The sequence below is a fragment of the Herpailurus yagouaroundi genome, unplaced genomic scaffold (genome assembly GCF_014898765.1).
Source record: "Herpailurus yagouaroundi ecotype Mexico unplaced genomic scaffold, PumYag 183, whole genome shotgun sequence".
NCBI lineage: Eukaryota > Metazoa > Chordata > Mammalia > Carnivora > Felidae > Herpailurus > Herpailurus yagouaroundi.
The window spans coordinates 452,813-467,899 of record NW_024412414.1 but is presented as its reverse complement, the minus strand read 5'-3'; the positions used below and the strand labels follow the sequence as shown (position 1 = coordinate 467,899).

The following is a 15,087-nucleotide window of genomic DNA, read 5'->3' as shown; positions in this document are numbered from 1 at the left end:
GGAAGGGCTGGGGAAGACGGTGCCAGCTAACCACGGCTGGAGACCCACATCCCCTTCCCTCGCCGACCCCCTCACCCCTCCACCAAGGCACTTCGGGACTTCCTTCCATCCCAGTCCTGCCAGGCCTGGTCCGACCATGCCGCAAACACACATGGGAACAGCCTGACAGTCCATACATGTGAGAACTTGGCCTCAGATGTCAGCCCGTGGGCAGGGTCTGGCCCGTTCACATGCTTGGCTTAACTCACAGTGTGTCTTTTGAAAGTTTAAATCCAGAGCACCTGGCTGGCTGAGTCGGTTAAGCGTCTGACTTTAGCTCGGGTCATGATCTCATAGCTTGTGGGTTTGAGTCCCACATCGGGCTCTGTGCTGACAGCTCAGAGCCTGGAGCCTGCTTCAGATTCTATGTCTCCCCCTCTCTCTGCCCCTCCCCTGCTCGTTCTCTCTCTCTCTCAAAAATAAACATTAAAAAAATAATAATAATAATAAATTTAAAAAATAAGTTTAAGCCCACTGTAACATGTAAAAACCCAGCAGATTTTACACAGATACCTAAATGTCTAGCATCTGGAAAACCAGGAAGATCGGGTCGCCCTGGACTGGTGCTGCTGGGTGGCACCATCCACAGGTGCCGTGCGGCTGCTGCTATTTGGTGGCCACTGGGCTCTCCAGGTGGCCAGGAACCCTGCCTCATGTTTCACTCACTTCTGTTCCTTGTCTGGACCCCCAGGCTGTGCGGTCACGACCAGATCAGAACCCACGAAGGGGCAGAGGCCGGGCTGCCACCCGGGTCTGAAAGGAGCTGCCGTCCAGGGGTACGGACGCCTCAGAAACCCACCCCTCTGGTCTGAGATGGCCGGGGCCTGGGCCCTCCAGGAGGGCCCATGGCAGGAAAGAGCCGGACCAGCTGAGGCCAGGGTGCGTTTGCAGAAGTAGGGAAGTGGCATGAGGCAGGGACGGGGTCTGTGAAGCTATGAGGCCAGGGCCCGGGCGAGATGGCTTTCCATGGTGGCTGTGCATCTGTGCGGGGTCGGAGGTCGGGGCCAGTGGTACCTTCGCAGCGCTTGCCATCGGCGGCCAGCAGGAAACCGGAGGCGCAGGAACAGCGATAGGAGCCCAGGGTGTTCTCACACGTGTGCTGGCACAGGCGGCCGGGTGAGGTCCAGCACTCGTTCACATCTGCAGGCGAGCGGCGGGCAGGGCGTGGGTGGCCCGTGGCGAGGGCCGGGGTGGCCCGGAACCCGCTCCCCCCACCCCCAGGTAGAAGAGGGGGCTGGGTGAGGACAGGGACACAGACGCCCGGGAGGGACAGGGAGGAACCAGGACGGGGAACGGGAGAGGCAAAAAGAGCGGGGCAGACGGGAAAGGCAGCAAGGGTGTCGGAAGGAGGCTGCAGGCAGAGCCAGGGATGGAGACGGACACAGCAAGGGGCGAGAAAGGAGGGTGGCAGCGACCAAGACCGAGAGAAGCAGGAGGACAGCAGCAAGGAGGCACCATCGGGCAGGACGGCAGCAGGCGGTCCAGCCGGGGCCGCCCAGCATGCCAGCAGAGCAGGGCGGAGGGAGGAGGAGGGAGGCCTGAGGGCCGGGCGGGGGCAGCCAGACCCCACGCGGGGGCTCCCGGCCACCAGCGCCCACCTACCGACGCAGGCCCGGCCGAAGGCGTCCCGCTGGAAGCCAACTTTGCAGTCACAGCGGTAGGAGCCGGGGAGGTTGTGACACACCTGCCCCTCGCCGCACTGGTGCACGCCGGTCTCACACTCGTTCACGTCTGCCAGGGGAGGCGAGCAGGGCACCCTGAGGCCTTGGCTCTCCCTCTGCGAGGGCCTCCCACAGGCAGAGGAACCCCGGAAGGCCCAGGCTGGATGGGACGCAGGGAGGGAGGAGGTTGGCCTCACCCACACACTTGGTCCCGTCCTGGCTGGCGTGGTAGCCTCGCCCACAGAGCAGCGGGTTCCTCTGGCACGTGTAGGAGCCCACGGTGTTGACGCAGCTAAAGCCTGGCCGACAGGGCTCGGACAGCGATGTACATTCGTTGATGTCTGCAGAAGCGGTGCAGGTGACGGGGGGCCTGGCACAGCTGAGTCCAGGGTCACACAGGGAGGTGGCCGGTGTGGGGCTCCAGACCAGCCCTGGATAGGGCTGCAGGGTCACACTGTCCCAGTCCCGTGTCCTATGACCCCAGGGCCTCTTCCTCCAAGAACCTCACCCGCTGGGCGCTTCCTACATTCTCACAGTTGCCCTGATGAAGCAGCTGAAGGCAGGGGTCCCCCTACGACTTCAAGCTGAGTCCTAGGCTACCTACAGTAAGTTGTGCCCCTGCTCTGCATTGTCCCACCAAACCATCAAGCTCATCGTCCATCTCTCCCTCACGCTCTGCCCTAGCCTCACTGTTTCCTCATCATCCCATGATGCCCCAGCCCACCACAGGGCCTTGGCACATGCTGCCCCTCCCCCCCCCCCCCCCCCCCCACTCTCTGGCCAACACTGCCCTCAGATATTTTCAGGGCTGACTTCCTCTCTTCCTCAGGTCCCTGCCCCAATGCCACCTCCAACCATTCTAGGTAGATGAGCCCACCCCCCTTTTTAAGACTGTTTTCTCCACTTGCTTTATTATTTATCAAAGCACCTTTGAATAACTGCCACTTCTATAAATATGTTTGCCTATTCAGTCCCTCCTTCTGCAAAATGCCTCATTAAAGTGCCAGGCGGCCCAGTCAGTTAAGTGTCTGACTCTTGACTTCGGCTCATGATCTTGCAGTTGTGGGATCGAACGCTGCGTTGGGCTCCGTGCTGAGTGTGGAGCTTGCTTGGGATTCTCTTTCTCTCTCTCTCCACACCCCTAACCCCTCTCCTGCTCACTCTCTCTCTCTCTCAAAATAAAATAAACTTAAAAGGAGTGCCAGAACCCCGTGACATCTAGAACAAGGCACATAATAGGTGCTCCGAAAATGTTGCCACCGAACGAAGCAGTGAGGAACTGTTGGCCATGGGGCAGAGGCCTCCCCACCTTACCCTGACCCCGGCTGGCTATCCCAGGGCAGATCGCAGGGACCTTCTTGTGCCCACGACCCTGCAGTGACCCCGTGACATTGCTAGGGTCACACAGTGAGGAGCTGTAAAGGCGGTGCCCCAGAAAGGCGTGTGACAGGGCCACACTCTCACACACTCCCGGTTTCTGTCCACACCCAGCGGCCGGCCTTGCACACCTGCCCGCCTTCCCACCTCTCCGTCTGCATCTTTCACCCCGCCCCTCCCCCATAGGGTTGAGCACAGCCTTGGCCATGCCCGCACCAGACGCCTTCGGTCCCGCGGGGGCTCTGGCGCCCTGCCTCTGGGCCAGACACACTCAGGAGCCCTGGGGGAGGCGAGGCTGCCGGCCAGCAGCTGTGCGGACGGAGTCGGAGAGTGTGAGATCTCAGACCCACGCAAGGACAACCAGGCCACCATATGCAGGCCTTAACCCAGGAGTGCGGCATGAAATCAACCCGTCCTTTCGCCTCATCCGCCTCACTAGCATTCTCTACAAATAGAAACTGTAGCGAGTATCACGTATAGCAGAGATATAGTATCACATATATCACATATAGCAGAGAGAGTAACGTTTTGTGGCGTCTGTGTTCCGGCCGCACGTAAATGTGTCTCTACCAAGTCAAGATACAAAAATATTCCCTGCGGCTAGCTAGGCTAAAAGAATCTGAGACGCACTCATGCCCACAGATGGGTAAGCAGAGGCCACAAGACAAGGAGCTCAGCCAAGGTCAGACAGCTCAGGATAGTAAGCGTTCTGATCCCCAAGTGCCTCCTGGGGCACGGACATGTCTATTCACGGGTAGGGACGGGTAGGGGCGCTGAGGCTGGGAGAGGGGATGAGCATCCAGCAGGGAGGCCCCAACGCCCCCTCCCAGAGACGGCCCTCCCCCCGCCCCACCCCTGGGCCCTGCTCACCCACGCAGTTGCCCTCGGGGTCCTGAAGGAAGCCATCCATGCAGCGCGGCCGTGCCTGGCAGTAGAAGGAGCCCTTGGTGTTCTGGCACGTGAAGCCCGCCTGGCAATTGTGTTTGCCCAGCTCACACTCGTCCACATCTGCCACGCAGAGGCGGGGTGTCAGGGCTCAGCGGGGTGGGGGCGGGGTGGGGCTGGCAGGCCCCTGCCTGTACTCCCCACCATGACCTTGACGACGACACCGCCACACTGACTGAGCTCCTCTGCAGTACCAGGCACTGTCCCAAGCACTCCGAGATGGATTTATTTACGCGACGCTCGCGACAAGCCTAGGAAGCAGGTGCTGTGACAAACGCCATCCTCGACAGGGGGGACTGAGGCACACACACACGGTTGGAGCGCTCGGTGGCACTGGGCTGGGCCCTGCCGCACACTTCCCAGGGCCAGCAGAAAGGAGCGTGAGCGCTCATGCTCATGCTCAAGGGCCTGCGTCCAGGCCTCTCGGGAGGCAGTGCGGCCAACGGAGCCAAGCCACACCCGGACAGCTCTGAGCAGGTCACCGAGGGCCCCTCACCTCTGCACGGCACTCCACTGTTTACAAAGTGCTGGCACTGCCCTTTCCCTCACGCTCCCTGCAGCAGTCACACCAGGCCTCCTTCACAGACGAGGAAACGGAGACGGGACGCGGGAGGGCCACACACACGCTCAGCCGCGGGGCGGACGCTCGCTCAGGTTTGCCCCTGACTGCCAGACCAGTGCCTGCGTGTGTGTCTGTCTGTGCTCCTGCCACCTGTCCGTCCTTGCCTCCATCTACCCCCTGTCTGGTTTCCAAGGCCTCCGCCACTTTGTCACAGCAGCCCAGTCTCTGGGAGGCCCTGCACGGGGTTCCAGGCACCCAGATGTGAACCAGGCACAGCCGCCTTTCAGGGACCACCACATGCCTACGGAGGCAGCCCCTCCACAGACCAGAGTGGCTAAGAAGGAGGTGGCCAGCACCCCGAGGCGACAGAGCGGCAGCGGGCGTGGGACACGTCCAGGGGGGCGGTGCCCCGTGCCAGGCGTCGGCGTTCTCGGGTTGGGGGTGCTGGCCCTGGATCCATGTGTACACACGTGTGCCAAGGGGACGGGGCTCATCTCTCATCCCCCCTCCCAGCTGCCCCCACCCCCAGCTCAGGGCCGGACACGGAGCTTGCTAAGCACCCCCGCCCCGAGCTCACGCCCGACTCTGGGCCACTCCTCATCCACGGTTTCTGGGTTTGCAACAATTACGCACCTCTGTAGGTCTTATCTCTTTGGTGACATCCTCCTGGACATTTTTAGTTAGAAAAAAAACCATGCTTCCCATCACCTGTGAAACAGGCTCTCGACCCCCTCCCTAATGGGGCCTGCCAACCCCACCCCCATCCTTCCACACTCCCAGCCTGCATGTAACCCCGAGACTTTCCGTTCTTTGACCATGCCAAGATCTCCCCTGTCCCCAAAGGCCTCACACTCGCTGTTCCCTCTGCCTGGAGCCCCATGACTCCACGTCTGGGTTCCTCGGACATCACCTCCGTGGGAGGCCTCTCTGGACCCCCACCGAAGGGAGCACCCAGCCCACAGACACTCCTGTCCCCCCATTTGCTTGTGCAGCCTCTGTCTCCCTCATCAGGGGGTGACAGAGAAGGACACCGTGCCCCAGCAGCTCAGGATGTATCTGTTCAAATGGTTCAAGGAAAATTCTCCCTCTTCTTAGGAGACTAGAATTTTCCAGTGGAAGGCACACGAGTGAGCCTTCTGTGGAGCTCCACCCCAACGTACAAACAGGGGAACAACTCCACACCAAGACACCAGCAAAGGTTGCAAGCCCAGGAGCACACTCTGGCTCCCCACCACCAGCCTCAGATGCCCCCATCCTGCCCCAAACACTGTCGTCCGTGGGGGCTTCCCACAGGCAAGAAACCCAAGTGCTTGGGGCCTGCCAGAGGGAGAAGGCTCTGGGCAGGGTGAGGGTGGGGCCAGGGGCAGGGCACGGCAGGGGTGGGGTGTCCAGCCTGCCCCCCTCACCTGCGCACTCGCCGTCCTGGAAGGCGTAGCCGGGCTCACAGGTGAGAGCCTTGTAGCAGTGGAAGGAGCCCACGGTGTTCACGCAGTGCTCTCCCCGGCTGCACGTGTGCAGGTCTGCCACACACTCGTTGATGTCTGCGGGGGGAGGGGCCGTCAGGGGCCATGGGGTGGCGGCAGGACCTTGCCCTGGCTCGGCCAGCCCTGCCCTCGAGGCCTCAAGGTGCTCACCACCCAGAGACTCACACGTGGTTGGTGTCCACCTGTCTGTGCATCCATTCATTCAACAAAGATTTATCAAGCATCTGCTGTGCCAACAAGCATTGTTCCTGGCACCAGATCACATCCATCAGTGACTAAGACAGACACAGCCCCTGGCGGAGGCCCAACAGATAAATACACAAAGTAGGGAGGGGGGGTGGTCACGAGTGCTATGGAAAAGACAGAGCAGGGCCAAGGAAATAAGGAGTGCGTAGGGGCAGCAGGGAGGTCAGGGGGGGATCGTCCGACAAGAGGGCCTTGGAGCAAGCGTCTGAAGGGGTGACAGAATGAGCCAAGCAGACATTCCTGGCAGACAGGACCATGGACGCCAGGGCCCCGAGGAGGGAGCCTGCCAGGCAGATTGAAGGACAGGCCAGGAGGGGTCGTGGCTGCAGGGGAAAGAAGAGAAGAGAGTGTTTGAGACGGCAGAGCAAAGTGGGAGTCACGGAGGGTTCCGGCAGAGGACTGAAATGGCCTCGCTTGTTTGTAACAGGGTCCCCTGGCTGGGTGGGATGCTCCGGTGGGGGGGGGGGAGTGTGGAGGCTGTTAGGACAGAAGATGGATGCTGGGGTTCAGACCACCACCCACGGAGGTGAGGAGAAGCCAGCTGTTTCTGGAAATGCAGTGAGGGTAGAACAGACTGGATCCACTGACGGATGAGACGGAGGTGAGCAAGAAAGAGGAGCTGAGAGGTGTGCAGAGCTTTCTGGCTGAGCAGCCAGACAGGCAGGGGTGCCAGCCCTGGTGATGGGGACGGCTTTGAGAACCAGGCTGGCAGGGAAGGTCAGAGCCTGTGGACACATTGCATCCGAGTGTCAAGAGGCAGCCAGGCACACACGTGAGTTCACTGAAGGGGTCTGAGCGGAGACACTAACCGGGGAGTGGTCAGTCGCTGAGGTCACCCAGGGCACAGGACACAAAAGAGGCCAAGAACCCACTTGGGATGAGCAAGTGGGAAGGGGAGAAGCCGGTGACAGTGTGCAAAGGGAGGGCAGGACACTGGAGAGTCAGCCAGAAACTGCCCCAGGCCTGGCGCTCTGGATGACGGCCGGCCGGCCCAGTGCCTGCCACCTCCGCGCTCCAGCAAGCAGGGAGGTGCCCCAGTCATTCGCTGATGCGTTCCTCCCTTCACACACAGTAACCAGCATCTAATCCTGTGCCAGGTGGCCAAGCGGGGGCGTTGGCCACAGCGCCTGCCCTCAAGGGAACTGCCAGCCTGCCGTGGGGACGGGACAGGGAGGAGAGATGCTGGGGAGAAAAGCGATAGGCTCAGAGCCCTGGCCTGTCAGAGTCACTTCTCGGGGGCAGCGACAGGTGAGCTAATTCCATGAGGATGCTGGAGACCAGGTGGAAGGGGGCAGAGCAGGGCAGTGAGGCAAGAGACTCCCCCAGCCTCACAGGAGAGCCAAATGGCATACGGGCCAGGCTGACCGTGAGACTTCAGTGGGGGTGGGGAGGTGGGAAAGGGAGAGTTTGGGGCCAGCAGTTTCCAAGGAAGGCTTGGCTGGGCAAGATGAAGACTTCTGATTCACAGGATGGATGGACAGGGGAGGTATGTTCCCACGACCCCAGAAACGCCAGAGCCCCAACAGCCTGGGAGGAATCAGGTAACAAATAAAAGCAGCCGGTGCTCAGTGAGGTTCACTAGGGGCCTGGCGGTTTACAGATGCAGCTTCACAAAAGAGGAAATAGGTCTCCCAGAGGGGCTGTGACCGGACCAAAGTCACACAGCCTGCACGTGGCAGCAGCAAAAAGGGAACCCAGAGCACCCAGCCTAGAGCTGCGCCCTTTCCACGCTGCTGTGGGAGAGGCCCCAGAACCCTCCCATCATCTAGCAGCACGGCCCATCTGGGACACTTTTCCCAGGGGCCAAGATGGTCCTCAAAGGGCTGGGCACAAAAAGCAAACAGCAGAAATTGCACGTCCAGCAGGAGTCTTCTGAACCTGGCCCCACCCGATCCCACTGTGGCTTCCATACCTCCGGTGATGGGGGGCTCACTACCTATGCAGGCTGCCTCGGCGTGACACATTTGTTGACATAACAATGACGTCAAATACCAGGACATTCTTCACACAGACAATCTCTACAGTGACTAAGGTGGATGTTATCACTATCTCATTTCACGGATGAAGAAACAGGCTCAGAGAGCTGAACTGATTTGTCTGAGGTCTTACAACAGGAAAGCTCAGAGCCAGGATTTGAACCCACACAGTCCGGCCGCAGAGGCCATACTCTTCATCCGCGTGTGAATCTCCCATGTCACCAGCCAGGGTTCATGAGCATGCGTGGAGCAAACAGATGACCGGCAGAAGACATCGGTACCCATTTGTGCATGAATAAATGATGGAAAGACCAAGTGCTAACAGATGGTAAGACGAGCAGGTCAGTGGAACAAGAGGAAGGACAGGAGACGCCCATGTGTCTGTGCAGAATGAGCAAGGAGAGAGACACGAAAGAATGAGAATGTGAGCTCATAAATTTTGCTGAATGAAATACACCTTTGCTCTTCTAGTCCCAGAACCTGTTTTCTGGCTACCTGGTGACCCCTTTTACTGCAAGATCTTCTGTCCAGGCCACCAGGGGAGCCTGCACACCCAGGCACGGCACGGGCATCCTGGGAGGGGTGCTTGCAGGCCTGGGCAGGATCCGCCTTCCCAGACATACACACACAGACACGACCCAGACAGGAAGAGCCACCCAGCCACTGACAAGCAGGTTCGGGAGGGCTCATGTTGTGCCGACGGCTGGGGGGCCAAAGGCAAACATGTCTGCAGCCGCCCCTCAGCCCAGCGCCGTGGGCCCATCTGCCCAGCGGCGGAGGGTGACGAAGAAGAGGACATGTCCAGGCTGGACATGGTCCCCAAGCACAAAGAAGACAGACGGGGCTCTGATCACGTGCCCTGGACGCGCTCTGCACTGCTCCTACCTGCACACTTGTGTTCAAGCTGTTCCTCCCACCCTGCACGCCCTTCCCGATTTCCAAGTCCCGTCCATCCGTGGAGACCACTGCAAATGCCACCTTCTCCGGGAAGTGTGTCCAGATGCCACCAGGTGGAGTGACCTCTCCCTTTGCCTGTGCCTCTGCTGGAGCATTTCCAAGAGTCTGTCCTGAGTCCCTGCTACTTTGGGTCTATCTCTCTGTACAGAACCATCACGTTTCCTCCATGAAAATATCAGGCTCCCACACTTGGTGCCCTCCCCACTCCCTGTGGGGCACACCTGAAGCCCTAGCCACTGGCCCACATGTGCACCAAGAGGCAGGAGGGGAGGGCCGTTACAGAGCACCGGCCCCACCCATGCTTGGGCCAGGAGCTGGATACCACTCGGTACCACCCCCTGCCCAGTCCTCTGGCCCCAAGGTTAGAGGCAAGGAACCAGGCTCAGAGAGGGAGCTCCACTGTTCAGCGTCACACAGCAAATGAACACTGAGTGGGGGTGCAATGTGGGTCTGCCAGACCCCAGCTCCATCCTTCCGCCTCTGGAGGGGATTCTAGTTGTACCTAAGGACAACCTCAGCAGCTGACATCACGTGCTCACGATGCCCCAGGTCTGGGCTCCGGCATGCACATGTCATATAATCTCCAAAGGAGCGTCAATGTCTCCTCTTTTCACAGATGATGAAACTGAGGCTTGGAGAAGGGAAGACATTTGTTCAAGGCCACAGAGCTACTAGGGGCTCCTGCTTCAAACCCAGGCCTCCCTGCCTCCAGACCCCACGGACCCCCCATCCTGCTGCCTGGACATGCGACCTCCTCATCGCAACGCCCCAGCCAAGTCACATATCAACTACCTTTCTGACTCACAGGCACGTACGTCCCTGAGGAAAGCAGCCTCCCAGTGGTGTCAGTAGAGAAGCGGGACAGGACACCAGGACAGACAGGGCATGGCACGGAGCAGGGGGGTGCCGGCCGTGCTGAGAGCTCATATGCAAAGGGCAGGCCCTTTAGCATGTGGCCACGGCATGGCCGCTTGGCGTGGAGCAGAGCAGAGAGCCGTGACAGTGGCGGCAGGCGGGGGCTCTCGCTTACCCACGCACTTCCTGTGCATGTTGAGAATAAAACCCTCAGCACAGAGCACCGTGTGGCTGACACAGTAGAAGGATCCCAAGGTGTTGACACAGAACTGTCGCAGGCTACAATCATGAGTGCCCATCAGGCACTCGTCTTGGTCTAGGACAGCCGCAGGAGGGAAAACAGAAGGGCCATTAGAGAGGCGTGGAGCATTCAGTGACAGAGAGGGAAACTGAGTCCCAGGGAGGGGCAGGGACCTGCCCAGGGCCTTCCAGCGCATCAGTCGTACCTCTGGGCTTCGGGCCCAAGTCTGCGTCTGTACAGTCACGTGATATCAGAGCCAGAACCCCAGTAAGGACAGGTAGGAAGGTGAGGCTCAGAGAGGATGGCAGGGTGGGACCAGAGGCCGTCTCCCACCCAGCTCCGGAAATATTCCACCTCCAGAGGCAGACAAAGGAGCCACACAATGGCAGGTGTTGCAAACTCAAGTGCCTAAGGGACCAGGCTGGCAACATATACAGGAGAAGGGGCCAAGAGGGGGGGCTCTATGGGGCACTTTGGGGTCTGTGCTCTGTTCCACTGGGGGACCAGGACTGTGAACCCCTTGTGGGCAGAAGTTTGAAGAGAAACCTGAAATCTTGTCTTTTTTTTTTTTAAGTTCTTGAGTTTTCACAGTTGGTAACTTGCTTGATTATTTTAAACGGAGCAGAGCCCAGCAGGACTCCCCTGCAGGGCCGGCTGCACCACTCCAAATGCCACCTGTAACCTCTGGCCTGGACCCCACAGCCGTCACCACCAGGGGTCCTGCAGAAGCCTGGAGACACACAGACACTGGCCTGAGGCCTGACTGGGACCCGGAGGAGTCCCGACACAGGAGAGACACATTCCTCACATTTTCAGGGCCCTGAGAGATGGGGAGCAGGGCCCAGAGGGCACTTGAGATCTGCTCCTACTGCCTGGCCATGGGGTGGTTTTCGTCCACAGCAGAACACAGTCTTGGGATGACCTGGGTGGCTCAGTTGGTTGAGGGTCCAACTTCAGCTCAGGTCATGATCTCACAGTTGATAAGTTTGAGCCCCACGGACATCAGGCTTGCTGCTACCAGCACAGAACCTACTTGGGATCCTCTGTTCCCACCTCTCTCGGCCCCTCCCCCTCACACACTCATGTGTGTTCTCTCTCTCTCAAAAATAAACATTCAAAACACAAGTAAAATAAAATAAAACAAAACAAAAAAAGTAAAGTAAAATAAAATAGGAACACAGTCTCAGCCAAGGGGCTGGATGTGGGGTCCCAGGATGTGGCAGGGATACGGGTATTTTCTCAGATAGACTTAACCGTTTTAACAAATATCATGTGACGTCACGCATATGTGGAATTTAAGAGACAAAACTGATGAACATAAGGGAAGGAAAGCAAAAATAATACAAAACAAGGAGGGGGACAAACCCTAAGAGACTCTTAAATACAGAGAGCAAACTGAGGTTGCGAGAGGGTTGTGGGGAGGGGGATGGGCTAAATGGGGGATGGGCACTAAGGAGGACACTTGTTGGGATGAGCACTGGGCATTGTATGTAGTGATGAGTCACTAAACTCTACTCCTGAAATCATTATTACACTCTATGTTAGCTGACTTAGATGTAAATTTTTAAAAATAAATAAATAAAATTAAAATAAAAAACAAAAGACTTAAATTAACCCTTTTACCCTTGGACACCCATCAAGGTCACATCTCCAAAACCTGAACCTGAACTAAAGCATTTCCTAGCCCGTCCCACGCTCCAGGCCTGGGAGGTCCTGCCACCAGATATGAGGAGGTGTAGTCTAGAGGTCTCTCAGGCATCATTCACTGTGGGAACCACCCCAGCAGGTGTCGGATCCAAATGCCCCCAAGTCCTGGTCCACCGACGTCCCACCGAGACAAGACCCGGTCCTGATGGGGTCGCGGGTGTGAAAGCCACACGCTTTTGGACCTTCTTTGGCCCTTTTGTGAATGGCAGAGTTACCAACATCTATTGCCCCTTCTTTGGATTCAGTAACAGAACTGAGCGCATGCCATTCAACTGGGGCTCCTACTCCCCAGCCTCGCTCCCCATCAGAGGCAAACGTCACTTCCAGGTCCTGCCTTCACAGCGGGGCATGGACATCCCCCTTTCTCTTTCTCCACACATGACCACAACAAGGACAAGGTGGTCACAAACCAACCTCAGCCTCGCAGACAGGGTGAGTCGGGAGTGTGGTCCAGGGATCTTGTCAGAAATACAAACCCTCGGGCCCCACCCCGGACCCAGGCCGCCTCGTTCTGCCTGCCCCGTCTCCCTTCCGGGGCCCCCACCACAGGCCAGCTCAGGTTGGCACAGGTACGAGAGCAGCCCCCGTGGATCTCACCTTCACAGGACACACCATCTGCCATGATGGCGTAGCCAGGGAAGCAGGAGCACATGGCTGTGTCCCCAATGACGCTGCACACCTGCTTGCAGGGCCCGTTGTCTGGGAAGAAACCACACAGAGATCAGGGACCACTGGGCTCATTACCCCCGGCTCCGCCCTCCAGGCAGAAGGAACCCCACACTCCTGGTCCTTTTCACGAGGTCCCCGGTAAATCAGCTCGCACAACTGGTTGGTATCTGGGACAATCGCCACCAACACCTGGATACCAAACCCCTCCCGGGAATCACAGTGCTGCCAGAAGGGAAGGGGACACAGAGGACAGAGAAGGAGGGAGAGCACGGATGCAGAGACAGAAGGAACAAGAAAGAGGAAGAGAGGAAGAACAAGGAGAACTTTCTACGCAGTACTGCAAGCAGTCTCCAAGACAGTTCTCAAGCAAGGATTTTATTCTCTCAGTACTCTAGGAGCTGAGACAAAAGCAGCTAACTGACTTGCTTGGGGTCACACCCTGGCCCTCAGCTCCCCCCATCCACAACCTCACCTCCTACCAGCTACACTCTCAACTCCTGACCTCAGACAGGCAAGACCAACCAAATCCCCAAAGCAGAAGCACCCCTTTGGCAGGAGGCCAGCTTGCACATGCCCAGCACTGGGGAGCTCACCCCCTGCAGGCAGCCCAGACCCACCCCATGGCAAAGGTTACCTTTGCAGGTGTTGGGTTGTGGCTGCGGTAGCAGGATGGTGTTGGAGGCCACTTGGGAGGACTCTGGTTTCAACGCGGACTCCTCTGGGGCCTCCGGCTGTGGGGGGTCACTGTCTGTCATGGGCAAAGCAGACAGGAGGGGAAGGATGCATGTCTTCAGCCTGGCCTCAGACTCAACTCACACCCTAGGCACCACCACGCCAGGCATGTGTCAGAGACTGCCTCATTTAATCCTCTCCTCCTACCCATTTCACAGGAGAGAAAACTGAGGCTCAGAAAGCAACATACTACATTACAGCTTTTTGGGGCAGAGGAAGAGAGGAAGCAGGGGAGTGAGTATCTATCCCTGGAAAAGCAGCAGGCAGAAAGCACCCCCAGAGCAGGGGCTAAGGCAGCCTTGTAGGCTGCCTGTCAGAGCCTGACCCCCTTGGGCCCAGTGCTGGGGACACAGCTTGAGTTGGGTTGGTGGGAGCCTCTGCAGCCTGGGTCCTGGCCCTGCACTGGGGTCTAGGGTGGGGTGCTGGGGCTGCCCGTGCAGACGAAGCTTCAGATGGAGCAGATGGAGTTTCAACCTGCCTGCCTGGCCTTACAAATCCCATTGCTAGAGCCTTCTGATTCCCAGAGATTCCAGCGTGTAGGGTGACAGGAGGGCAAGGAGCCCATTGTGGCCATCACAGGACCACCACGCTCCACTGGCAAGATCAGCCCCTGCCCCAGCCATCTGGGCCCTTACCTGGCCGGCAGGTACGGCCATCGTCCTGCAGTGAGAAGCCAGGAAAGCAGGCACAGCGGTAGGAGCCCACGGTATTGATGCAGAGATGCTGGCACAGCTCCCCTGGGAGGAGCAGGCACTCATCCTGGTCATCGCCAGGCAGGCTGTTGGGCAGCTCAGTCTCCGTGCCCAGTGACAGGGCCTCCCGGCTCGCCAACTCTGCCTCTGAAACTGGAGCGGGGGTCAGTGCTCATGATGGGACACGAGTTCACCCAGCGGGTGGCTGACACTACAAGCTCCCATGGAAATCAGTGTAGGTCCTCGTCAGAACCTCTGTGTGCCCAGCTAAGATAGCATGGATGGACAAAGGATGGATGTATCGATGCATCGATGCACGGATGCATGGGTGAATGCGTGGATGCATGGATGGATGGATGGAAGGATGATAGATGATGAATGCAGGGAAGGATGGATGGATGGATGGATGGATGGATGGATGATAGATGATGACTCCAGGGAAGGATGGATGGATGGATGATGGATGCATGGATGGATGGATAGAAGGATGATAGATGATGAATGCAGGGAAGGATAGATGGATGGATGGATGGATGGATGGATGGATGGATGGAAGGAAGGATGATAGATGATGGGGCGCCTGGGTGGCTCAGTCGGTTGAGCGTCCGACTTCGGCTCAGGTCACGATCTCACGGTTCGTGAGTTCAAGCCCCGCATCGGGCTCTGGGCTGATGGCTCAGAGCCTGGAGCCTACTTCCGACTCTGTGTCTCCCTCTCTCTCTGCCCCTCCCCTGTTCATGCTCTGTCTCTCTCTGTCCCCAAAATAAATAAACGTTAAAAAAAATTAAAAAAAAAAAAAAAGGATGATAGATGAACTCAGGGATGGATGAATGGATGGATGGATGGATGACAGATGATGACTCCAGGGAAGGATGGATGGATGGATGGATGGAAGGATGATAGATGATGAATGCAGGGAAGGATGGATGGATGGATGGATGGAT

General features: G+C 58.2%; 1 protein-coding gene across 3 annotated transcripts in view; it reads right to left on the bottom strand.

Moving 5' to 3' along the window:
• Positions 1 to 15,087, bottom strand: part of FBLN2 (fibulin 2) — a 62,026-nt gene that overhangs the window by 8,939 nt on the left and 38,000 nt on the right. The window contains exons 5-13 of one of the 3 annotated variants that reach the window (XM_040491863.1): positions 14,087 to 14,296; positions 13,354 to 13,467; positions 12,648 to 12,749; positions 10,278 to 10,418; positions 5,991 to 6,125; positions 3,948 to 4,085; positions 1,898 to 2,041; positions 1,642 to 1,770; positions 1,054 to 1,179 (exon numbers count right to left, since the gene is read on the bottom strand). In XM_040491863.1, coding sequence (XP_040347797.1) covers positions 1,054 to 1,179; positions 1,642 to 1,770; positions 1,898 to 2,041; positions 3,948 to 4,085; positions 5,991 to 6,125; positions 10,278 to 10,418; positions 12,648 to 12,749; positions 13,354 to 13,467; positions 14,087 to 14,296 — 1,239 coding nt within the window. The remainder of the gene's footprint in view (positions 1 to 1,053; positions 1,180 to 1,641; positions 1,771 to 1,897; positions 2,042 to 3,947; positions 4,086 to 5,990; positions 6,126 to 10,277; positions 10,419 to 12,647; positions 12,750 to 13,353; positions 13,468 to 14,086; positions 14,297 to 15,087) is intronic. The other 2 variants (XM_040491864.1, XM_040491865.1) reach the window with 2 other exon arrangements.